The 27,449-nt window shown below is 40.6% G+C and overlaps 1 protein-coding gene across 3 annotated transcripts in view; it reads right to left on the minus strand.

The window, feature by feature from the left end:
- gria1a (glutamate receptor, ionotropic, AMPA 1a) overlaps nt 1–27,449 on the minus strand; it is a 65,379-nt gene that overhangs the window by 19,214 nt on the left and 18,716 nt on the right. For all 3 annotated transcript variants that reach the window (XM_087177392.1, XM_023419314.2, XM_087177391.1), the window contains exons 4-11: nt 25,916–26,100; nt 21,896–21,949; nt 18,922–19,080; nt 18,217–18,384; nt 17,049–17,153; nt 15,861–15,971; nt 11,302–11,508; nt 10,237–10,682 (exon numbers count right to left, since the gene is read on the minus strand). In XM_087177392.1, the coding sequence (XP_087033518.1) occupies nt 10,237–10,682; nt 11,302–11,508; nt 15,861–15,971; nt 17,049–17,153; nt 18,217–18,384; nt 18,922–19,080; nt 21,896–21,949; nt 25,916–26,100 (1,435 nt within the window). The remainder of the gene's footprint in view (nt 1–10,236; nt 10,683–11,301; nt 11,509–15,860; nt 15,972–17,048; nt 17,154–18,216; nt 18,385–18,921; nt 19,081–21,895; nt 21,950–25,915; nt 26,101–27,449) is intronic.

Below are 27,449 nucleotides of genomic sequence, written 5' to 3' on the forward strand. Positions count from 1 at the left end.
TGGAGCCTGCAAGCAAAAAGCATGAAGCACATAAGCAGGAAATGCTCCAGAGACAGCAGCGGTATATACACACATACACATATACGTCAGTGATATAACACAGTCTTAAGTGTGAGTGAGTGTGTGCTGACTAATTGGCAACTGCTGTGGTGAATTGCAGGAAACATCCTTAGCAACCACAGCTCACTAGAGGTGACAATTATGACAGAGTTATGGTGGGGGAGGAGGGGGGGCATCACAGCAGGGCATTATTTATATCAACACCACATCAGGCAGCATCCACTTATCATCACAAGACCACAGAGCAGAGAATGTGACACAAAGACTTCTGTAGGTTCAGACAAACAAAGACAAGTCTAAGTGAATAAATGGATCTTGTCTGACTAATCCCATCCTGTATTTCTCCAAAATAAAAGTCTTTTTCTCAATTGTGATGACAACCAAGTGAAGCACTACTGCATTAGTTACCTCTGGAAGAATGTACAGCTCTATAGTCACCTGTCTAAGTTGTGTGTGTACAAAGTGTCTGTATTTGCTGACTTATATCACACTTTTGTTAATTAGTGTTGCTTTAGCTGCTTGTAAATGTTTTGAATTGATAAAAGTTTTATTAAGCCCCTCGATTCCCTATAGCCTCCCCAGTGAAAAACAGCCTGTTAAACACATGCATAATAATGTGGGCACGTCAGGGTAATTAGCCAGAATAAAGTATTTATAAATGTGATTACCTTTTTATATAATTCAGTCTCCATATAGGTCACTGTGGTTCCTGAAAGCACATGCAAAAGGGCAATTTTGGTCCTCCTCTGCGGCTCCAAAACTGAGCTAAGCTTAGAGCAGACACGGCAAATTGGTTGGATATGCAACACACAATGCTTTTAGTGCACGCCAGGCCACAGTAAACAACAGACACTTTTTGAAAATGCACTTATCTTACGCTGACAGTGTGTTTTGTAGCTTTCTACCACTTCATTGTCTCGACATTGCTAAATGAGGCTCCGGGGGATGAGAATGTGTTGTGGGCAGTTTTGCTGCAAAGTGGAAGGTTTACTTCTGATTTGATTTGCTTGTGCTTTTGTTTTGATGCTCTCATGATTGTTAGATTGCATGTTTTTCGAGCACTTTCATCTTCAAGGCCAAACTACTATGTAAGCTTTAAGCAAGGAGCAGAAAATCATTTATTAAAGCGCCACTCCTTCACCCCCCCCTCTCCATCTAAAGGTCAATATTACCATGCCATTGAGTTGAAAAGAGAATATTATGATAATGTTGTTACCAGCCTGCAGCAACCACACCAAAAGCTGGTAATTACACTCATTCAAGTACGCTATGGAAAATCTGAAAAAAGCATTACGATTCAAAATGCTATGTGATTGTTTACTGCATGTTCGTTTCATTAAGAAGCAGCTGGGTTAAGTGGCTGCTTTGCAACACATGCTGGAGTGGTGGAAGCATGAACACAAAACAATGAAGCTCAAAGCTATTCAGGAATCGATATGTTTGAGATACGACTGTAATGTTCCTATCTGTGGCTGTACACGTGTTCTGCGAATGATATCATGGATGCTGTCTTAGCCTCACGTAACCTGAGATAAGTCAGTGCTGGTGAGCTGTGAGAGTGCTCGCTTCGCGCCCACACACATTTCGCGCAGCCTCTTAGTCACTCCGGCAAGAAAACAGGAATCCAAACATCACAACTGTTCACTGAAAATCAATACCATCAGAACACAGATAAAATGACTAACAGTGCATTAAATCTGGCTGCATAATAAGACAGAGATGACATTCATGTGCAGTCTCAAGTGGAGTTTCACATACCAGAGACACTTCATGTGAAGCCGCAGTGCTCTGAAAGAAAAATCTATGTCTCTTTATGGTTGCCATGGCAGCACGGTCTGCACTCCAAACAGTACAGCTGAGCTGAGCGAGACTTTAGTCATCTCACTCCTCCTCCTCTCCCTCTCTCTCTGTGTTTCTCTCTATAAGGGCAACCACCCCTATAGTAGGATAGGATTGCCATTACAGAGGGAAAGCTCTCATTAGGTGTCCTTTCAACTTATGGGCTCGCAGACACAAGCCGGATATCTTTCCAGTCAAACTATTGGCAGTGTTTCCTCCGGTCCGGGTCGATTTCCCATGTGGCCTCGGACCTGGTGTATAATTCATGGTCGCATGAAAGACATTCATATACTGTCACAGCTTGATTACAGCAAAAGCCCCTCTTCGCTGCTGGAATCATATGTGCGCCTCTGTGTGACTGTGTTTTAGATGCAGATTTGACAGAGAATACGCCTCTGAGGGGATGGTGTCTTTGTCTGTGTACAACGTGTAATATCCCAGTGAAATCCTGAGGGGGTGTGTGTGTGTGTGTGTGTGTGTGTTTATGTGCGCTTGTGCCTCTCTGTTTCTGTTAGTGAATGTGCATGCATGTATGATCAAAAGTTGCCTTCATGCAATTTCCAGATAAATAAAACATAAATGATGCCGTGAACTAAACTGAACCGTCTCTTTATGAATAAATCATTCTTTGCTACCAAGTCTTCCCCAACTGCTTTGACAGTAACCTACTAACTCCACAATTACTTAACTTAGTGGTGTGTAGCACGATCTAATTTCTTGTTGTTAAGATAAAAACAAGAATAACGCAGTGTTATACCTAATTGATCCCTGTGCAGTGTTACTAATTCCTTGATCACAAGGATCCACTTAGTTCGTCCCTGAGGGCTTGATTAGCAACCAAACAGCCACTTGCATTTGATCATACAACATACCAACAACATTACATTCATGACTTCCTCAACCATATAATACAGTGTTTGGCTGCATGGATGGGAACATTTTCCAGAAATATGTAAAGAACAGATGGATGGATGGATGGATAAAAATAATGCATTCATTTTGATTAATTCATTATAGAATTAAATTAAATTAAATATAGACATAAAACAGGGGGAAAAAAACACTTTATGATGCCCCTTGACACCATATTGGATGTGGACAATTCTGTGATGGATGTTCTCTATCATCCTGTGTCCAGTCCTTAAGTGCTCTTGCGTTTGCTTGGCCCTTTGGTGACAAAGAAACAAACGGTTGATTCACTTTTCAAAAGAAGAGTTCATTCAGACCTTTCTGTACCACTACAGCCCCAATTTTCTAATGAGCACAGTTCAGACGAGGAATCATCAGGTGATCTGGTGTTGAAAACGGCAAAAACCTCCTCTTAGCGACAGGAAAGGCTCAGGCAGTCTATGCAAAGGAAGGAATGCCGTGTACTGTATGTACTGCCCTCGGTCTGGCCCAGCATTTGCGGAGAAAACTACAATAAGTTTGACGAATCAAATGCTCGTGAAGCACAACAACAGCACGAAGTGACAACCGCAGGGACAGATGCACTGATGGAATTGTGGCGCCACATACTTTATGTTTCCATCTGATTTGGTGCACTATTTAACTTGCTTCTCGTGGCAAACACTGATACATGCGACTCACAAAGCATGTAATTAATTATATAATTTTTTTTAATTGCTTGACAGCCCTAATTAAAACACCACTGACGGTAGCAGTGCCAAGTTAAGTTTTACAAGACAACATGCAAGATTTTGCACATTTTAGTCTACATGACTACATGTCATGTAAATTTGATGATAATAAGTCCACAGTTAAGACATGACAGCATGAAGCCAGCGGTTTCCATTCCGTCTAAGTATGCCTTGAACATTAAGATGAAAAGAGCTAAAAACTTCACTGAGATAAACTCTTTCCCACAGTGAACATTTTTTTTGTCTTTATTTGTCTAAATTCCATTATCAGCCAGCACTAATAGAGTTGCAAGTGGGGACCATTTTGAAAGCTCTCCGTGGTGGGGTGTTCAAGGACACTCTGACATTAAAAATATTTCACAGTTAGTTTTTAAATCAGCCTCCGTGCTGAATAGCATTACAAAAAGCCAATATTGTAACTTTGACAAAGAGGATGAAATATAAACCTTTGGAAAATATTCAGAAATAATATAGTATGTAAAATCTATGCAATATAGTTAATGGCCAAAAACACGATAAACCACTGTCATACTGTATCTTTGTTATTCACACTTATTACTGTTGCTATGCCTGGGTTGAAGTCTTAAAAGAAAGGAACTGGCTGTTCAATTTCTTGAGTAGATGTATGTATATTGAGGCTGCAGTGTTTCTGCCCCTTCCTATTTAGTGTTTCAGAGAGGAAAACAAGCATTACTGTATGACAAAAAAACTCAGTTTGAGAAATACTGAACCTATAATACACCACATACACAATCCATTATTGAATGATTCTGACCGCCAGACTGAGAAATTGGTGCTGTGGCAGGCGGGGTGTGAGTGACAGAGCTGATTTATTTCAGTCTACAATCATGTAACAGTAGCAACACAGGCACTGAGGAGAGGAGACAACTCCACGGGGCCGTGCAGTTCAGACACACACAGTCACACCTTGGTACACACACAGACATCAGACACAGACATAAACATCTCCAAACACATTCACTGGAGGAACATCATGAACCGACGCCCTTTTACTCAAGTTTTCTTCCTGCCAAGAGCTCCCACCTGGCAAGCTTCATACGGAAAATGAGAGCCAAGTCAAACTCCACAAGGTCATGTTTGATACAGGACCTGCCGAATGTACATGCTACTGCTTTTTCTACACTTTTATTCCTGCTCTTAGCTTCAGCTAAAACACTATATAAATTCAGTTCCTCTGTTGCGATGTTCAGAAGTAATGAGCTGAGAAACATTCAAATCCAGACTAACACCATGTTTTGTCCTGCAGCTGCTTCACAGTGACGGTCCATCAGCAATGGTCCCATTAGATTTTGGAATATAAAACAGAATATCCATGCCCAAGGTATAACAATCTGTTAGGATGCTATTAGCAATTTTGATTCTAACTAAAGCACATATTGTTATTACCGTTACTACTTGTAAGTCTCCTGTGTGTGAGGGGGAACATGATCATTTCTTAACCAAAAACAACTACTGGACGAGAGATCTATTAAGGTTGGAGAGCAGAGCAGATGAGAGGAGAAGACTGAAAAGAAGTGAACAGAGAGGAAGTAAATGGGTGGATGGATGGATGGATGGATAGACTGGTGGTGGTGGAGGGGGTCACTCTCAGAGTCCACCTGTCTGCAGAGATAAACACAGGGAGGGCGCAACAGCACGGACTAGGGCTTATGGGAGGGCCTGACTGACAGTGCTGACATTTAGAAAGAGCACAGTAAACAAAGTCTCACAGAGAATAAATAACAGGGGGAGAGGACACACACACACACACACACACACACACACACACACACAAAAATACATACTGTACACATTAATGCATCACATCAATGTATGAATGCATGCCAAGCCTGTATACACACACACTACACAAGCTCAAGCACTCACACACACACAGAGCTGATGCAGACACCTTGACGCAGAGATACCTTTAGACTGGTCCAATCAGATACTGTTATGCAGCAGACAAAGAGAATGGCAGTTAATGCTTGCTTTTAATAGAACCCCACACCCACACACACACCCACACACACACCCACACACACACCCACACACACACACACACACACACACTGATACACGCAGACAGGGAAATTAAACACGCCTACTGATTAATCCAGGACAGGGTGGATCGTCAGTCTTGTTCCTTGGCCTTTTGTCTCTTATTAAATGAAGAAGCGTAAAGCGTGAAGTAATTGGAGCTGCCTACCTCAGGGCTGAATGCACCTCTAGAACATTCTGTTTTCACCCATTAGTGATAAAGGCACAATGATGAGTGGTTTATAAGAACCTGCTCAGAAACCCCAGCAACACCATAAATAAAATGTCTTTTACATTCTAAATGTAAGATTCTGCAACAATAAGACAATATAATATAAGAACTACCAGTCGTTCAGCGAAAGGAGCCACAACCTGTTCAATATTACAATAGAAAATAAGAAAATATGAAATAAGTCTAGAAATTATATAAATAAACCAATACTTTGTGAAATAATTTTCAGAAATTATTAAAATGCTAGCAGCGTTCTTATTTTCATAATAATTATTTGAGTTCAATTTTATTCCGTTATAGAATTGATTATTTTATAAAGACCTTTTTCAAAACTTTTACATTTTAATTTAAGTTGTTATCACCCACCAATAGTTGCTACCAAATATAGCCTGTTAGCTCTTGTTAGCTAGAGCTGCCACAATGTCAAACTAATTCTACTGAGAAAGGAGCTACTGCTGTAAATAAACATACTGCAAACACTGTAACTAACCTATGCTATTGGGCTGCCCATCCTACCTACCTAGCTTACCAACTAACTAGGTGTCATATGGGCTTGAATCATTAGTATCAAAATGAAGGACAGATACTCTTCCATAGAAAAGTGTCATTATCCAAATACTGAATTTATATACAATTTTGAGGCACTATTTGAGTATTCACTTGTATTCAACTTGAACTACTACATTATTACATTTTAGAGGGAAACATTTACTTTACTCCACTACTTTTATCTGAAAGCTAGTTACCTATTAGACTAAGATTTTATACACAATCAGCTGACAATAAATTACAGCTCACATGTCAATTCATCAATAATTCCATCACAATAACAATGTATCACTTTTACTTTTGATACATTTTCTGCTAAATATATCTTTACTTTTATGTAGGTAAAATTTGAGATGCAGGATTTGTACTTTAATGGTGTATTTTTATGTTTTTATGAGTGGTATTGCTACTTTTACTGCTTCCACCTCTGTAAACTATGTGATGTTTTGCTGATTTTCTCAGAATCTATTGTTACTGTACAAATACCTAAAATCATCTGTTTGAAAACCTTGAGACATACTTTCAGTCTAATTAGATTTCAGTATGCAGAAGACAAGAATAAAACAGAAAAGACCTCAAGTTGCTACAGGAAAACATCTAAACGGGAAGGCATCTTAATTTAATCACGTCCAACTACCTATAATTATATGATAGATCTTGTATGATTCATCTATACAACCAAATTCTACTTACATACCTGGAAATAGGTTGGAAAAAACAAAGTACATAAATACAGGATGTAAATGAGTTTAGACCAAACAAATCTAAAGTAATGAGCAAACACAGCAAACCTGTATGCATACAAGAACAAAAAGCATGGCTGGATAAAAAAAACTCTCAAGTCCCAATAGCCCAATGAAAAGGCACACTGTGTTATTGTGAAACCATGACAACAAAATATGTGTGGTTACAAGCGCTACTGCTTTCATCTGACAAACCACGAACAATAATATCACGTCTTTTTAAGTCTAGCAGAGAAACTGATGCCGCTTTAGGAGATCAACATGCACCTCATTGTGTGAATATGCGCTGTGCTAACTAGAGCAACTAGGTCACCCAAATTTTCAAGGGGAAGATGTTTGCCTCAGGGCAGAACTCAGTGGGGTGAAACATTCACTGTGTTGGTTTTCAAGACACCAAGCAGACTCCACCATGCTGATTGCTACACCTTGGACTGCTGGATTTTATTTTGTTTTTGTGTGTGTGTGTGTTTTTTTTTTTTTTTTTTTTAAGGCTGCAACACTGACTCCCAAACAGTATTTTATTAACAACACAAAAGGGACAATGAGAGTCACCTTGAAAGGACACTGTAAGTAAAGGAAGATATCTCACTCAAGTCCCTGCAGGATATGAGCCCTTGAAGCTGCCACCCTCACTGATGACACTAAGGAAATCTTCTGTTCTACCTGAAACCTATTTAAATGAGAACATGCACATGGACCAGTACATGTCTGGGTGCACTTCAGTGTGGGTTAAGTATCCCAAAATACTTCAAATGAAAACTGTTGCTGTTACCGGGCAGAAAAAACTCGACATACTTTCATCGTTACTACTGTGTGGCACATCTCTCTTTATTAGTGGGTAAATGGAACTTCAGGCCGACAGCCTTGTTACAGTTATTCTACAAGCGATGATGAAATATGCCTTACAGCTGTCTAATTTTACAGTCAGTGGCAGCATCACCAGGATTGCTGCAAGAACAGAAGTGATCTGTTTTGTCCCTTTAAACAGTCAGTGAGGTCTTGCATCAGGAGAGATTGTTTTCCCCGCAGGCAAAACAAATGCAGATACCATGCGAATATGTGCAAATCCATGTACGGTCAAGCACACACACGGTAACCTACACGCACATGCACACACACAAAACATGTGTGTGTGTGGATACAAAGAGGGAATGTACAATTTGCAGAAGCATGGTGACATTCTGCCTCTCTCCGTACGACGTACAAGGAAATCAATAGTTATTGGAGATGCATTTTCTGCCTGTAAGAGAAAAACACTCGGACAATAGGCTTCATCCTGCACGAAGCGCAGTGGAGTCTCCAGGCAGAACATGGTAAATATCAAGTGAGGGCCTGTGGGAGTAGGGATCCAGTACCTACAGCATGTACTGCTGAGCACCTATGTGCAGGATGCAGCCCTGTAGGTGCAGAGATTTTCTTCCTTCTGATATTTGTGTAATGTAAGAGCAAAGTGGAAATACATTCCATAAATGTCACAAGATGGAAGCCAAGATAAATAAAATTGAGTGCTGCACAGGGCTATGATTTCTTTAACCTTCAGATACTCAGTCAGGGAAGGTTGATTGAACACCACTGCTATTTCTCAGCAACTCCCTTCTAAAACAAATACTTACATTCAGACCTATGAGCCTTACAACACAACACATCTCATATTGTGGGTCACTGATCAGCTTGGATGATGCAGTGATGATGCACTTACTTCACAAGGACTCTTTCTATATACTAGTTATGGGATCTTTTGGAAAACAGTTCTCAGTGTGTTCCGTCAAAACCGCCAGAGCAGCCATACACCATCTCTGGGAACAGACATGGCTACTGGATTCTTCTTCTCATGTCCTTTTAGATTTATGGTGGAGGCAGGAATGATTATCTGAGGAATGATTATCTCTATAAACTTGTTTTTTTGTATTGTATTTTGCATTTTGGGAGAATCAATTTTCAAACCATAGTCAAACACTGATGAGTTAGATGAGAAAATTAATACCACTCTCATATCTAACTGTCCTGTCTAGCTAATGTTTAGTTGTTTTGTTTAATCTGTATGAAAACTGACATTTATCTTTACCTTTGGACCAAGCCAGGCTAGCTGTTTGTAGCCTTTATGCTACTCTGAGCAAACCACCTCCTTATTTACCATACAGACATGAAAGTGTCTCCCACAATTTCTTTCAAGTTGTTGAGTACACATCCGTATTTATGAACAGATGGTGACATTAAAAACTTTTCAGTTTCTAATCCAAACCGAAGCAACAACATCATCCTCTCCATCCTCACGGTATAGTAACTACAGTTTAGATAGATTATGCATACATGCACCAGCCCACTGCACGTATATACATAATGCATGTGTAGCTTAATGTTTAAAGAGACACAATGCTCTAGCTCTACCCATGACCTAACCTGTCTCTGCTGGTTCTTACAGTGATAATACTGACATTATCCTCTCATCTCCTCCTCCAAGTCCCCCTGGAAAGCTCAGAAAGTCGACCTCAGTGTCTCTAATTTCAGACACTTAATGAGATTTTTAATTGGTGACCTTTTGAGAATGGTTTCATGCCACAGCTCATGAGAGCACTCGAGGGGAGCCAACACATACCACTCAATACTTGCACCAGGATCCTTCATAACAGCCTTTCAAGAGTCTGATATTTACCTTTACCCACGGATAGACGGATGGACGGATGGATGGATTGATGGATGGATGGATGGATAGATAGATGGATGGATAGGTAAATAGATAGATAGATCGGACTGATCTACCAACACTAACAACAGTACTAGTCCGAGAAGTTCGTGGTATCTTAATACCACCACAGGCAGTGTCTGGAGACAGGAGAATGAAAATACAACACTCTACAACATGACCACATCCGAAACTACCTCTGCTGCTCCTCATCAAACTTTCAGCATTGCTCTGTTTGACAAGTGACTGGCAAAGAACCAAATCTCAACAAACAATGCTCAGCTGAGTTGAACAACAAAGCAACACAGCATGTTGAAGCGTTGGTGTGGCATACATAAATACATTGTATGTAGGTGGCGCTGAGTGTCTCTTTGTGTACCAACAAACAAAAGAAGCGATTCAAAGGACCGTGGATGCAGTGCAGCAAAATTTGTGGCCTCAGTTTCTTACCGTGGTGAGATATCGCATCCCTGCTGCATGAAGGCGCCCAGTGAAAACCAAAGGGAGTTGAAGATGCCGAACTCATTGGTCTGCTCAGGACTCTGTGGGTTAGTGTTCTGCTGAGTTGGCGTCTGGCCCTGCTGCATTCCGTTAGAGGCTGCAGCCTGAGTGGGAGTCTGTGGCTCACCTCCCTCCTCGTAGTCCTCAGCGTGCCACTCGTACGGGCTGAACCGACTGACAAGGAAGAGGACGACGCTGACGCCAATGTAGGCAAACACTATGCACATCCAGATCTCGTAAGCCAGCGGGTCCAGGAATGAAAACACACCAGGTTTGGATTTGGTGGGTTTCTTAATCATGATGGAGATACCAAGGGACATGAAGGGCTTGGAGAAGTCGATGACTTCTTCACGGACCAGGGTGATGGTCAGAGGAGCCACAGCCACATCTGCTTTCTGACGGAAAAAACCAAAGACAGACAGGGCCATAAACAGAAATACACTGCACCATCAATCTGTCCGTCTTTTATGTTCTGCAGTTTGTTAAAGGTAAAACCACAGGATTGTGCAAACCAGAGTTCTTTACCAAACACCTACATATTGCAAGACCAGCTATAGTAATAAACTTTAAAAAATAAGGAATCTTTTTAGACCCTTTAGCTGCATTTCTCTGGGAAAGCTAACGTCGGTCAGCCTCAGCTATACTTGTTTACTACTAATCAGCACATGTACACATGCTAACACATGAAACTAAGATGGTGACCATGGTAAACATGATTCCTGCTAAACGTTATTGTATTAGCATTGACATATTCAGGTGAAAGCACCACTGTGCCTGACAACAGAGCTGGAAGCTAGCGCGCTGTTAAATGACTGTAGCAACCTTTAAATTATTCTCATGTTGTAAGCTTTTGGTTGCAGAAAAAAAAGCTATCCCAGTGAAAATTGTTGTAGTTAGTCATTTTCAAGTCTTTGTCTTTTTGATTTTACCACTGGGGTATTTTAAAACTGTAGACGTTATGTGTATTTTCCACCTTTAAATGGGGAATAATCCAACACAAATCTGTCCACTCACCCCATACACCAGTTCGCCCACCATGCCGTTCCACATCTTGGTTTCAGGATCCCTGGCTCCATACTTGCCATCTGAAACAATCTTCAGTTTGTACTGGTAGCCCACGTGTTTGGCTATCTCTGCAGCCAACTCGACGATGTAGCCCTCGTACTTATCGTTTCCCACGAGCTGCTCATGGTTCTTCTTCAGCATCACATATGGAGACTCCTGTTAGATGTAGGGAAACCATGTGTAACAACAGAATTTTTTTTTTTTTTTCTCCTCTCATCAATTTTACGTCAAGTGTCAAAAATCACATACAAGAAATGAGTGACCTGTTTTTGAAGTAATTAAGAATTTCACTGATGTGAAAACAAAATCTACGCTGATATGCATTTCTTGACACAAGCCGTTGTGACAGTAAGTAACATAACATTTACAGCATGACAATTTGTTAAGCTAATTGAGCCAAAGACAGCGTTATTGCTTGTAATAAAGCTTTAGTATGTAGTTAAGTTTAATAATACTATGTGTAAATTTTAAGAAGCAATATTATTAATACATTTGGTGCTACAGTGCAATTCATAACACACACATCCCACCCTTATTCAAAGCTAAGGCTCGGGAAAAAAAAAAAAAATCTTACTAGGCCCAAAATATAATTGCTGCTGTGAAAGGTTTGGAAGAAAAGATAATTCTATGAAATTACAAGGTGTTATTTTGGCTTTGTTCCTTGAAGGTATGGTGTGTAATTCAAATACAAAACGTGCCTAAGTATGATCATTACATCAGTGTTGTCGTGTTGAAAGGAGTGTTGATAACATGCAGCAGGCTGTGGGGAAGCGGAGGAATTGGACAGGGTTATTAAAGCTGAGAAGACATTGGATCTGAGAGGGAAAAGGAAGTGTATGTGTGTGTGTGTGTGTGTGTGTGTGTGTGTGTGTGTGTGTATGTTTGAGCCATGTAGACGGTGCAGCAGCCACTGCTGACCTCTGCTCCGGGGCCAGGCTGTTCTTCTTGTTATATCACACTGACATTTGTACATCTCACACTGATTGGATGTCCTGAGAAATTACAGCTGACATGACACCTGGTGCTTCACATTACTTTCAGAAAAATGTGTTTCATATAGAATACCAGTCAGTCTGTATTGTCCACCAGCACCAGCAGGGCCTCAATTCCCACAAGTTGTTATGTGTGTCTGCTTTTAGCTAAGGCTGTGCTGAGCTGAGCAAATCCTGCCACCATATATCATCAGGGTCTAGAGAGGGTGTGGAGTGGGGGTTTCCTTTGTGTGTAACAGTTATCTGGGTTCTCCTGCTCTTTATGGTTGAGGTGAACGTAATCATTGTTACACGTGGAAACCCGAGGCCCAATGGTAGAAAAAAGGCACCCCAGGGAGACAGTGGGGAGAAAGGTCTGGCATGCAGTCCTTCTACATGCTGTGCACTTGCACTCAAAGTCACAGACAAAAACAGACATACACACAGACACACAGACACACGTGCGTGCGCAAAGAGATATGGCACGGCATACACACAGTCCTCCCGGACTCAGTCTCATCGACCTCGAACTGTTCCACTGAGATCCGCTGTCACTCAACCGTGTTAAACATAATACAGACACACACACATACACTCAAGAACATATTTCAAATACACATTATGTGTACAAATGTAAACACACACACTGCAAGTGTACAGAATCAAACAAAATACATGGTTAGTATGTTTGATTATTTTTATCAGGGGTAAAAAAAATTTTAAGTTAGTGAAGTTAAACAGACCTTGATGGAGCTTTGAAAATTACACAATTTGCTCTTGAATGCTAAAATTTCTTGCAGAATGCCTATCAAAATAACTGCACTTATTTTAATAGTTGCACACAGTGAGTGCCATTAATAACCAATTTCTAAAACTAACCCTTAAAATTCCAGTCATGGCCTGGTTTTAGTGTAAAGCCATGATCGTGGAGACGCCAAACTAAGGTTCTCCATTAAACATGTCCTGCTTCACTCCTCCACATATCCTGTTAGCCCAGGCTTAGTCTGTGTGCACAGGCTGGGAAAGCAGGGATTGCAGGGAGAGCGTGAAGTGATACCTTCACGTTGGCAAAACAACATGCTCCCTGAAGCAACGAATCAGTCGGCACAAAAGTTATAAGGTGCAGAAACTCTCCTGCTACCCTACAGCCCAATAAGTGTTCACACCTTATCTCTTCTCTTAGGTTCTGAGACAGAAAACCAATTTATCTTCTTAGAAAAGGGGACACTGATAGGAGATTATGTCAGAGAGAGTTATTTTAGGTCCGTACTCCTTGGAGACTGCAACCTTCGGGTTTAAATGAGGATTTTCATATGTTTTTTAATTAGATGCCAATAGACTACATGTTTTACATAGTATACCTAATGCTCTACATCAGTGGCTGCCGACCTTTTTTGCCATTTCTCGAGTACCATTTTACTGTAGTTAACACCATTCATATATAAAAGTGGATATTGTTAAAATAAAACTTTCATACAATTGAACTGTCAATGTTAGGTTGATTTGATTGAGTCTACTTCTACCACTTGGAGTGGCAAATTTCAACAATTCATTCATTAATTTAATTCAGTGTTTCACCTTCTCTGCCATCTACACAACCTCATTTGCAACATGTAGTGTTAATTGGTTACAGCAGACCCAATGTGGATATACACTATATATTTAAATCAAATAATAATTTCTCTTAAAGTAAATGGACCACTCTACAGTCTTCCCTTTGGTGTAGTCACACAGAAAGTTTTTGCGTCAGGACTTATGCATGATGTCAGAATAGGAATAGTGAGAAAATGTTGGTATGGTTAGGGTGTAGCTAACCCTGTACAGTCACACAATAAATGTAAAAGTAGCCTAAATTAACTAGTTTTTTTCATGACATATTTCCAACCTTTGCAACAATGTTAATCAGGTATAAACAAATTCTGTAAGATATGTAGCTCCTTCTTTAATTAGTTGAATTGATTATATTAGTGTTAATGCTGGAGTTTATTTAGAGCCATTTTGGCACAAATTTGTTGACGCTTGACTAAATCCTTCCCCCATTTGGAAGATACAGCTGCAGTCAGAAATTCCCCATATCTTAATTAGGACTAGGAGGCTGATCAGGCTGAGCAGATATTCCAATTCAGCTGCTCGTATATTTTATATGGATGGAGTATAGCGTTATCAGATGATTCTCATCGGTAATGCCACTATATATTCTTCTGTTTTCTTGCTGCACCTACAAGGTCCCAGATTGAAAGCTTCTCTCTATAAAATAAAATAGCACAGATTGGAGTGTGCCGATGCCTCTCCCTGTTATTCTACATTGCCTCTCAGCTCCATCACCTTCACCAAGCCTTTATCTGGCGAGGGGTGAATTTCTCTTAAGGAAAGCACATAGTTGAAATCCTTTACCCCCTTAACCTCTCACAGTGGAGATCAGCTGCACATACACTGCACTGCTCGACCTGACGTCTCCTGCAAAGTATCTTAAATCAGGTAGTGTGTGTGTGTGTGTTTTTCTTTTTACACATTTCATCCACTCATCGAAGAGCTACGCCTGTTCTCACTCCAACAAAATTTCATGGCGGCAGTAATGCCCACAGATAAAAGACATTCCCACTTAAAAAATACACCAAGAGAACAGAAAGAACCAGTGCTGGGCTCCAGGCGTCCACACACATGGCGTATTCTCTGATATTAAATTTTCAACAAGCTGCAGACACTGAGAACATCCTGTACCTGCAGAGAAATGCAACCATCTTTATTACCCTCTACTGTACATCAGCCAGGTATTGCCAACTGTGTCCTTTCTTTTGTGAAAATGTCAGAATAAGCTGGCTGCCATGAGAAATGGTCAGATTGAATCTTTTCTTCTCTATTCTCAAACCCAACCTCCTTCATGGACCCTGCCAGCTCCATCTCAGTTAAATAGGCCAGGACACTTAACACAGCCTGGCCAAGTCGTGTTGAACAGCCTGATGGTGACATCGGAGCCAAATAAAGAATATGGGAGGAGAGAGAAATGAAGGACACAATGACACTTCACACTGTCAGAAATAAGTCTTCTCCAGTGCTATTTAGGACTTTCTAACTACTTAAATGATGAGGAATGAACTCCTGGAGCCTTCCGCTCCACTCGGTTTTTCTTGACATGAAATGTCAAGCTGAGTTGTCCTTGTGTTGTCTTTTAAATGTAGATTGAATATGTAATGAATTAAGCCTGCAACTCATCAACATGCCAGTAGGACAGTGATCCTGAGACAAATTTCTACACCTGTATTGTGTTTGCCAAATAAAGAGATTCAGATTCAGATTCTGAGCAGGCACCTGTCAGACGGCGAAAAGTTAGCAGAACAGAGCAGAAAAGGAAGGAGGGGAGCAAGATACAATCACAGATGTCTGCTGAATTCTTTCAGGGGCCTGAACCTTTAGGAACTCTATCATAAAAGAAAATGAAAAATGTTACCCTTTCTTTCTCTGTCTGCGTGTCTCTCATTTCACCTGCCCGTTCTCCCCCAAAAATCCGTCAAACCGCTCAGTTTTACTCAGACTCACCAAGATAGTGGTGACTATGTACGTTCTGTTCTGCAGGCCGTAAGTCTCGTTGCTGCCTCTCATGAAGCTGGCCGTGGTCACGTATTTCTCATCCTCGTTCCAGTAGCCAACCTAAGACAAGGAGAAATCCAGAGCATGTATTTATTAAAGTGCTAAAAATGAAATTTTAGATTGAGTGAAATCCTTTACTTTTGCTCCTACTCATATACTTGATAATAAAATCTATTTATCAAATTTCTTAGGACTACAAAATGTGCTTAAATTTAAGAGAGCTTGAGGTCTCTTAAGATGGCTAAGAGTAGATGCTTGATGGCTGAAGTACAGAAACCCAGGGGAGTGTGCACCCTATCTACATCAATTGTACTTAATATCACTGGTTATATTTACTGTTATTGGAAGCAATACTGTGGGTATAGTTTAGAATAAGGTAATTTAACCATTTGATTTTACCATTTGACAGGAGCTTACATCATTTTTTTTATTTATTGGCGCGCAAACAACAAACAAAGCTGACACTGACTGTCACTTTTCATGCATCCTCACTGTCTGCACTTGTCAATGTGACACTCAAATTTCTCTCATGTACCTTGTCTATAGCTTCTATCGTGCTCCGGTATGGTTTGCATTTCAGCTACATTTCTCTTATTTCAGCCCTGCTTATACAAATATATGGTGTATTATAAAAAATATTACATCGTTTCACATTTCACATTTTTATTTCCTTTAGATAATAAAAAAAATTTAAATCGCTTTTTTTTGCAATAAAACCATATCACTGAATTAATCATAAGGATATTTTTTTTAAAAGAATGAACAACAGTGCAAATGTAGCATAAGACCTTGTCTTTGCCATTCACATGAATAATCATGGATCATTTGAGAGCTGTTCTAAAAGGTTACCCTTACACTTCACTGTAGGTAGCAGTAAATCGCTCGTTAAATGTGTCTTAATCTTCAGTCTTTTTTTTTTTTTTTACAGTCTTTATCTCCGTAGGGCATTCTTAACAGAAATGCTTAGATGTTTGATAGATACAGGCCTAGACATTTCTTGGACTTATTGAATACTGGTGTAAGGAGCAAACAATAAATAATAATAATAATAATGAGCTTGCAGGCACAGTTTTTAAATAGGGTCCTTAAGCAAGAATAAATATTTGAAATTGGAGCCTCAGGCGACCTCAGTCCTACCTTCTTAGGTCCAGATGGGGCCAGTTCCATGACGCTCACGGTGTAGTTGGTTCTGCGGCCTTTCTCGTTGAACTGAATGTGACCAGTCAATCCATCTATACGGACCTGTAATGGAGTCACACATATTGAATAAGTAACTCTCAGACTCGCCCGGCAGATGGGTAAATAATGGCTGCCGTGAAGCATTTTCATACAAGCCATTTTCTTCACGTCTGCTCTGGCTTGAAGCATTGGCATGCCACGCTCACACGCGACGCATGTCGAGCGTAGTTTGCACATGTTTGTATATTATTCATTCGTGAAAATCCACGGTGCCTGGGTCCCTATGGAGGTGAGTGACAGACGGTGTGCGTGCATGTGTACAGTGCAGTGTGTTTGTCTTGGCTGTGTGATGGAGTTAATTGAGCGAACACGGCTTCAATCTCCAGTCTATCCGCAGGCAGATGGGTAGATTGACTCTGAGCAGGCCTCTGCACAGCCACTCTGCAGACAGAGCCTCAGGCCACACACACACACACACACACACACACACACACACACACACACACACACACACAAACACAGACACACACACACGCACACAGACTCACTCCTCATTCACATGCAATTACATGTATGCCCTTGGAAACATTGGAAGCATTTATTATACACTATTCATTGTCTATGTAAATGGGGTCCCAGAGAAAATAAACATTTAACTTTTAATTGCCTTTTTAATTGAGAACTGTTTTTCTGCAAATAGTAAGAGTTTTTAATATAAAATAATTGTCCTTGTTACTCGATATACTTGGTTTTAGATGCATGAGTGTGTCTGTGTGTGCATGAGATCAAGAGGTCTCACAGCCAGTGCAGTATTTCCATTTCCACTGCCAAATATTTCATCTCTAAACTCAATTGCTGATGTCATATTCCATGATGATCACAGCCCAGTGTTATTGCCCGCAGGTTTTGTTTACTAGCCATGATGTCACATTTGATACCGGAGAGCTCTCCCACGACTTAATGTGAACTTTACACGACAGAATGAGACCTAATTTGTTCAGCCAGACCCGGCTCAGGAGCCGTTAGCCAATGTGCCACTCAAGAATTTGAGAAAGTGTGCGCACCAGTCCATGTATGAGCATGTGTGTGCGTGTATCAGTGTGTGTTTCTATGTATGTGCGCCAACCTGCTGCAAGGCTCTCTGGATATCTATGCCCTGTCCCCAGGGAGCTGGTGGGTTGGCAAGACACTCTCCGGCGTTGCCCCTGCGAGAAATGTCTATCCTCTGTCTCCTTAGATTCTGGAAGGCCGTGGACATGACTTTCACCCCGTCATATGTTAAAGCGCCTGTGTACTGCAAAGAGAGAGAAGACAATTAAAAACAGAAGCGACACTAATAAGAACTCATAAAGGTCTTGGCTGAAGAAAGGCGAGGCATTTTGAGTTAATTTTTTTGGCTCCATAAATACACAAATGTTTGGATTTGAAATCAATCTTCTATCTCAGTTGGTTGCGCAGTTGTTATGGCTAAAAATCAATAATCATTTAATAGCAGAAGTCCCACATATGATTCAACAAACTCAAAGGTAGATAGGATCAAGGGCTATCTGCCCACCAAATTTAATGAAAACCCTTTCATAACTTTTACCAATATGCTGCCGACAATCACAAGCAAACCTACTGACAGGGGAAATAACAACCTGCTAGGCTGAGGTAACCCTAACCTCACACAGAAAATCAGTGATCACAACTACAAAGAACGTGGCTGGATTTACTTTGACAACATGGCAGGACTCTCTGTATAAACTGCACAACGTCTTCTTTAAAGACAGAATAAGGAAAATAAAAGAAGAAAATAAGATATAGATAGAAGAGAGTGAAGGGTAAATACTTTGAGTCCACTCTTGGGCACTTTGGAGTCCTTGTTGTCAAACTCCATCCACTGCTGGACGACGCGGCTGACGCCGGGCTCCGAGTTGTTGACGAGCTGGAAGCCGGTGATGTTCGCCCCACCTTTCCTCAAGTCTGTCAGGTCGATGTCCAGGAAACCCTGAGACAGGGAGAAGGATACGCAGGGAAAATCTGTAAGAATTCTGATTTTGTTCATCTGCACAGTCCATGATTATTGCGAGCAAAGCAGATCCCTGAACGAAAATCATTCAAAATGCCTGGCAGTGGACAATTAACCATGCTCGCCACAAAGAGGGGCCATGATCTCTGTCTTGAGGTCAGCTGGAGTGACAATCGCGCTTATTGGTTTGTGACCCTGTAAAGCAAATCAATGTCTACTTGCAAACCATGGTCACAGGTTATGCTTCAAAGTGGACCTCAACCATGAGTAGTTCAAAGAGAAAATCCAAAGTGAGAGTTTTTCTTTGGAAGTTCTTTCATTTGATGGATTTTCAAATGAAAAAGCCTTGAGGTGTCATGGTATCCAGCATTTCACCAAACAACAGCCAAAAATTGAAAAACAAATTAAATTTTTATGTGACAGAAATCTGTTTTGGTTTGTTTTTTATCCATCTAATCATCTTTTTCGCCCCTCTGATTGTTCTTTGGACCCTTTAGGGGGTCCCAATCCCCAGACTGGGAACCACTGTGCTATATGATTAACAGGATAAGAAAACAGAAATAAACACATTCCTGCTACACTGAGTAATATTTGTTTTTTGGACTTTTCTTTAATTGCTGCTTTTGTTTCGTCTTGGTAATTTTACCTCTAAAAACAGGCAACATATGAAACTGGTGGCAAGGTGGTATTAAAATACACATTGCTTTGTTTCACAAGCCGAAAAGGCAGGAAACCGGTGGGTAATTTAGGAGACTGCATCGTAGTAACAGCTTTAACTCTCCCATCAAAAGTGCAAGGGTTAATTGCATAATGAAAATGACAATTTTTTCTTTTTCACTTAAGAGAGGTTACCCAATTGAGCAGACTCCATCCTTGTCTTTCCTGAGGGACATGAGTAGTGGGAAAGGAAATAGAAAACCTCATTTCATGGCAGGAACAGTCCGCAGCTAATCTCTGATAGACTGAGTCCTCACAGGCTACTGTTAACAGGGGCAGGATCAAACCCTTATGGGCTACTGTGAACAATGCAAGGGATGCCGCAGGCGGAGTAGAATGGAGAGAGGAAGCGATTTACTGTAATGGTATCTCCTACTTGTATTTTTTCCCCTGACTATTATGTGGAGAAGACAGAAAGGCAGTTGAGGAGGAGAGGCCGTTTCAGTGTCTCTGTAGGCTGCCTGTTAGTGTGGGGAGAAGAAGAGGCAGACAAGTGGGAATGGGGTGGGAGTAGAGACGGGGTGGGAAAGGGGGTGAGAAGATTTGTCTGTGATTTGTCTAAGATTTAAGAGCAAAGTTTTGACTGATGAGAAAGAAAGGTGCCTCACTGGATTGTCTCCTGCTCGCCAGGCATCCGGCTGACAACACACGCCTCTCTATCCGTTCTTCTTTCTTCCCTGCTATGATGTTATTTGTTTCATGCCATTTGATGTTCGGCTCTCTCCTGGCCATATGTCTGTCTCAAACTCTTGCTTGTTTACTTTCTCTGATCTTCATATCCATACAGTAAGGACAGATGAAGGCTGGCTGTTAAGTAGCGCAACGTTTAAATTGTTTGATGCCCTTTATCTTTGGTGAAAGGTCGGACTGGAACAAAATGAAGTGTAGCTCAAGCTTCAGGAGACAAATGGAAGCAAGGGAAAAGGGGGGCAGCGTTCACTCCCCCCTCTCCTCTCACCAGTGTCTCCCTAATGTAGCTATGTGTGTTGCCAGGTGTCTATATTTCTCAGCTGAACAGACAGAGTTGTCTTTTTTTTCTGCTCCATGTGTGAGCTAATGCAGTGCAGTGAGCTGAAGAGGTTACTATAGAAACTAGCCTTTCTAACACTGGTCATGGAGGGGGGTATCTCAGACAGATATTTTAACCACATTTAAGAATGTGTTCAAATTCTTTCTTCTTCTCTCTATTGCCCTATGCTTAGTTTTTTTCAGATAGACACACACACACACACACACACACACACACACACACACACACACACACAGCTGCAAACGTAGACACGAGTAAGTAAATTAGTTAAATAATAAAAAGGTGCAAGGACATAGAAAAAGTAAAATTTTCTGCACACACCTTTTAACGGGCCCATTATAAATGACGATGGCCACTTTGCGTATCAGCTGTTATTACCGTCCAAGTCTTATCATTTAAAATTAAATCTGGCAAACTGGCCAGACAAGAGAGATTGAGCCAATCTAAAAACCCCAGCAGTGAGAAATTGTTCAAGCCAGCAGCTGCATATTAATACTGTTATTACTACAGCTTCTGTTGATGTCAATTTTCTCTTCATTTGGCTGCGTTTAGTGAGTCTGCACAGTGCTGTAGGGGTCTACATACCATTTGCGCTGAGAAAATGGCAGCAGACAGAGAGAGCTAATGGATATAAGCTTGCATACATTGGCTCCATGACCTTTTTCTGTCACTGTGAGTCAGCATTGATTTCTGTCTCCGGCTGTCACAGGTTTCCCACTTGTGCCTCACTGTAAGTCTACTACTGTGCTGTTGTTCCGTCTACCGGTTTGACAGTGCAGGGAAAGAATATCTGATGTAGCTGGAGAGGAAAATGGGATGAAATAACTTAAGAGACACAAAACCAGATTGTTTAAGGCTAAATTCTTAGGCGCATACAAGTCTATTGAACGGGTTATAAAGTACTGGAAGTCTGGAATCCTGTTTAAAGCCACATTTAACAGCAATGCAAATACCGTCTGGGAATGAAAGTATGTAGTGATGCATGTGGAAAATCTCCAAAGAAATCTAGATGGATAAAATTCCAGTGCTGTGATTATGATTCCTTACCAGGTTAGCCAGGATGTAGTGATAGCTCTTTGCATTCTTGCCTTGTTCAACAATCTGAAAGACAAGGGTAGAGGAGAAATAAAGAATCAAATACCTGTGATGGAAAAACAGAAGGTCGGTTTGTGTGTGTTTTTTTGTGTGTGTGTGCAACTAAGAGAGCACGGGGAGACTTTTGACAGCGACTCAGCAGCGCGCCTGGTATGTGTACGTACTTGACCTTGTGCAAGACAGAAAGGAAAGGAGGTTCATAGGAAATCAGAGCAAAGAGACTGAACATTGAAAGAACCACTTTATAAAAAGGTGGCTAACTAACAAATGTCAGCTTTAATCTTTGTGTAAAAAGGCAACATATTAACAGATTACCAACTCCACATAATAACAGTTATGAAAGTAGGTGAAAGAAAATGACAGTTCTGGAGTCCGTTAGGAACAACTATGACTAAAATGCCCTCTCCTCTGCTCTCCTCTCCTCTGTGATGAAATGTATTAAAATGCTGTTTCTTACAACTTTGTTGCCTTTTGCCAGACACCCACTAACCACAACAAAATAAAACACAAACACATTATATCTACCACACACACTCCCACCATTAATACTATTCATATATTAAAATGTAAACAAAAGTAATGAATTCACTTAACTATAAAAATTACAATGCATAACCACACGTAAAGGCAGTCACACCCTAAAACATCCCATGCTGAACATTAAAAAAGAAAGGACTTCATTTTTACCACAACATAAACAATTAAATGAAAACAGGAAATATTAATTGATTGACTGTACAGTTTTCTATCAGATTTCTGTCTCTGGCTGTCACAGGTTTAAAAAGTAGTAGAAAATGAATGAATAAAATAAATAAATAAATAAATAAATTCATATTTAATGCAAGTAAACTGCCATGTCAAACTGTCAAAATTGTAATTAGTCATCAGTTTGTAAATACTGTGCACACTACTATATTTGCTTCCCTCCCCCTTGTGCTCTTTCCTCTGTTTTCAGTATAGTTCCCCTGAGAGCTCTGATTTGATCTTTGATCTAATATTAAATAACTTACAATACTCTACTTCCCTGGAACTCCTTCATGGGCTAACAATACCATCAAATAATGCAGTCTTTCAGGGCTGAACTGTGCACAAGCCCCTCTCCTACGCCTGCTGTACACTCCATCTCTCTTCTGCCTACACTGCTGTCATTCTCTAACGGCCGGGCGACACAGGTCAGCCGAGCACCTAGGGTCAAGGCAGTTTGAACATCACAGTGAGAGTTGTGTAGTGTAGCGTAGTGCCAGAACCATTTTTTTATTTTATTTTTTTTATAAATGAAACAGGCACTTCAAGGTGGTGATACACAAGTTGAATGTCTCAATCATCTGTGCCTAAAAAAAGAGCCCGTTGTGCACGTCAATGTGTATGTGTCATCACAACACACTGGGCAATCACATAACATAAGGCTGAGTGGGCAGCACTAATTTAAAACACACACCATCCAATTATTAGTCTTAGCAAAGAGGAAAAAAAAATTGCACTGTCTCTGTTTAGGCACTATGCATGACCTCACTCCTCCTCCTCTCTGTGAGCATTTTCCCCTATGCATACTTGGTCGAGTGTACTCATTTGTTTGTGTGTTACGTGTGTGTGTCTAATGATGCTGTAGGTCATGACAGAAGGTGGTATTTGTTATTAATGGTGACCCCAGCACAAGGCGGGCCCCGCGGCCAAGCCCCGGGCAAGGAAAATCTAGAGGGAAGGAGGAGACACACACACACAAGCACTGACATCAATACAACCTACACCGGGGAAAAACACACATTTCTGCCACAGTGGACTGTCAAATGGAAATGTTTTGGATGAGAGTAGATTTTTAATTATACATGCAGATTTTAGGAGTCATTCAGAGTTTAGGCCCAAGAGAACGGGTCAATTGTTTCTCTCTGTGTAGGAAAACAGACTCTGAGATTCCTGTACTGTCACAATATTTGTTAACTGAGGACTCTTCATCAACATTCAGCCTACCCGAGAAGCTAGCCTCAGGATACTGTTAGTGACATTATCTTAACAGAATCTGTGTACTGTACGAGTAGAATGAGATGAACACAGTGAGTTTAAAGGGCAAAAGAGGCAGAGCTGTATGTGTGCGCCATTGTTTTGGTGCACGGGCAGGGCAGCGTGGCGGCAGGGAGCAGATGTGGGTGATTGATGGTGGCCGTCTGAATGGAGAACTTCTCAGGCTCAGCTCCTGTAAACTGGTGAGAACCCATGCAATAACCTTAACTGTAGACACTAGGCCATCAATAATGTTCACACAGAGTGTAGCCTACACATACAGATAGTGACTATCTGTGTGTGTGTGTGTGTGTGTGTGTGTGTACGCTCTTTTTTTCTTATAAACAACAATGTATTGAAACAGAAAAAAATAAATAAAAAAAAACGATTACAGCCTGACTGAAAATCATAAATCAAGTGGCATCAACAAGCAAAACAATAGAAATATAACAAATGTGTTATATTAATGTTATATTTATGTGTTAAAGCTTTACGTTATCACATGGCATATGTGTAGTTTATAACACATTTCTCATAGCAGACATTTGACTTGTCATAGTATGAAAAGCACAGGTCCAACAAATGCCAGGTGAGCCAGCTAGCTGACCTTGCTGACCTAAGTGGCGAGCACCTTATTAATATTACATGTGTGCTTTTTTGTTTTTGGTTATTTTTGAAGCAGTGGGTTCTTGATTTCAGACAGACAAAAGCAGGGTTCACATTTCTAGCCTGCTGAAAAGACAACTGTCCGTGCCAGATTTTATTAGCTGCAGTTAGCCAGCTAATTAAGCTAACGTTAGATACACGAGTTAGTTGAAAAAGCCATCACTGGCTGACCGTTTAATATTTCCAACTGACTTGTTTTAAACAAGAACCCTGTTAAAGGGATTTTATAGGTGCACTTGATAGTTATATGCAATATATCATGCTAAAAGACTGAGGCTAAAGCTAACAGGTACCAGGCAAAAAAGCTCAGCAGCGACCTCACCAGTTGATTATTCATGTAGAAGATGTGAATAACTACGTCAAGTATTGTTCTGTACTAGAGTGTAGAGTTAGTTAGTCCTAGTATTATAAGTATGAAAACGGTAAATGTAATCTTCATTTATCTACTTATTAGCCTACATACTCTTTTCATATTTTACTTTAATTTTAAGATATATGTTTTATTTCCAAACTGGCATATAATGAGCATATAATATAGCGAGTAAGAGGTTAACTGCCGCAGTTACTCAATGTAATGCTCCTTGGCCTTGGAAGTAATGCATGGTTACTACTGTTAGAAGTAAGGTAGTTAGTATGTCTATTGAACGTTAGAGAGTCGTTTAATCCATTTCTTCCATTTTTTTTTTGTGTTTTCAATTTTTGAAAGGCAACAAAAAATATCCAAACTAATTAAATGCTGAGTTGAACTCGTACTGCAGCTCCATGTATGCCTCTTCAACATGCAGTAAAATCCCAAGCTCGACAGATCTACCAATGCCTAGTTACGGTTGCTAAGCTGTGGTTGGACAATGTCTGTTCAGGGGAAGACGTCAGAATCCTTCTTCTTTGAATAGGACAGAGGTGAGTAAGTGATGATGCTATCACAGAAGAACTGTCGGATCCAAATGCCAATGCTGTGTTATTTATTGCTCCTGTCCTTGATGCTCCAGAGACCAAACGCCACAGCAGACCGCCAACCAACCCCCACTGCCTCTCTCCTTTGTTCATTTGATTAAAACATGCACAACCTTGATCTTAACTATGTGTTTTAAAAATGTGTTCAATATATTTTTTCTGTCTTTTAAAATTAATGTGCAGGCTAATGACTGAGTTTATAAGCTTTATATGTGTCCAAAAGGGAAATTCACTGATCATGTAAAGATTCCTACTTGTATTATCTGCAGCTTATACTGTATATACAGTGTACTTTAAATTCTAATAAAATTACATAATCCCCTATCACTGCAAAAACAGAGAAAAGCTCTTTACCTTTTTGAGGATGCCAGTGAGCCTCTCAGTCTCACAGTCGATGATAATCTGGCCCTCCTTCCTCTTGTCCAAATCCTGGAACACTTTCAAGAAAGAGGCCTCTGTCATGGTCTCCACATTAACCGAGGTAACCAGCCAGTTCCTCTCTGCTGCTGTGTCCAGGACCTTCTGCAGCACTGACAGGCCTGGTGAAAGGAATGGGACAAGGTGAAACTCTCTGGGAAATGTTCAAGAACTAAAGTTCTTGTTCAACTGGAGAAGATAAACTGTGGGAGTTAAATGTGTAGGTCTTTACACCAAAAGTTCTGCAAACAAGATGAATGAACTGATGAATGATAGTTGGTGTTCATTTACTGAAAGTGATCCTGTATTTTATTAGGCAGCATGAGACATAAATTATGTGTAGGCAAATTTTATACTGCAAGTAGTTATATTATCAGCTGAAAGATAAATTAAAACAAATTGAGAACAAAACAGAAGCCGTGTGGAAAACCAAACTGCTCGTGATAAGCTTATCCATCAGAATCTCCCCTGTAGCTTCAGTGATAAAGTGTAATGAGTGGGACAGTCCATTAAGCACATTGACATGTACAGGTGTGCTTTTCCAGCCCGTACAGCGCCAGCCTAAATAATCACCACTTTCACACAAACAAATAATCAGCCCGTGCATCATCGCAGACGACACGCTCACAGCCAGCTTTACACCATCCAAGCCCCAATTACAGGTGGCGCTAGTCAATTACACTGTCACCGATACGCTGCCGAAACTCTTGAGCATCATGGAGAAAGAGCATCCAATGAGTTAGGGGCTCATGCTAAGACAGGAAATAAAAGGCGATTAGAGAACACATTGATCTTGAGCTCTGATTTACAATCTGACTCACTGTTGTACTCCTTTGCTGCTGGCAATAGACCAATCAGATTCCTCTCAAGCTGGCAGCCACTGTAGTTCCAGAGAGTAAATAAAGTAATTTCACCCGCAGCAGACTGGCAGCCATTACCCAAATGAATTATAGTAATTACAAAATTTAGAAATGTAAACTAATACATGATGTAGCTGTATTTGTTTTTTTTTCCCCGCTACTAAGCTGGCAAACACTACTAAAGCCACCGTGGGCCTGTACTTGATGTGTTTTGCCTATCCTCCATGCTTGTTTGTTCATGTTCATACAGGCATTTCATGCACATTGAGCAAATGTAAAAACGGCTTATTCAGTACAACAACAACAACAACAACAACAAAACAACACAGCTTGTCAAAAGAAGAATGAGAAATACAGTCAGAGCCTCTGAAAGATTATTGCCCAACCTTAATAGAATGCACACCAGCTGCTCTCCAGGCAATTCATCCAGCCTATTTGACACAAGGTCATTAAGAAATGAAAAGATGGATTGTTTTTCACCTGCACATATGACCACAATACAGTACATGTAAATAAATTAGACAAGCAGGAAAATGCAGGGATGTTGAATGGAAATGATACACAGCATTAATGGGAAGGTAGATAGAGACGTATGGCAACTTTTATGGTGT

This window comes from Seriola lalandi, unplaced genomic scaffold (genome assembly GCF_002814215.2).
Source record: "Seriola lalandi dorsalis isolate HSWRI2012SDOR001 ecotype SW California unplaced genomic scaffold, Sedor1 jcf7180002054598, whole genome shotgun sequence".
Taxonomy (NCBI): domain Eukaryota; kingdom Metazoa; phylum Chordata; class Actinopteri; order Carangiformes; family Carangidae; genus Seriola; species Seriola lalandi.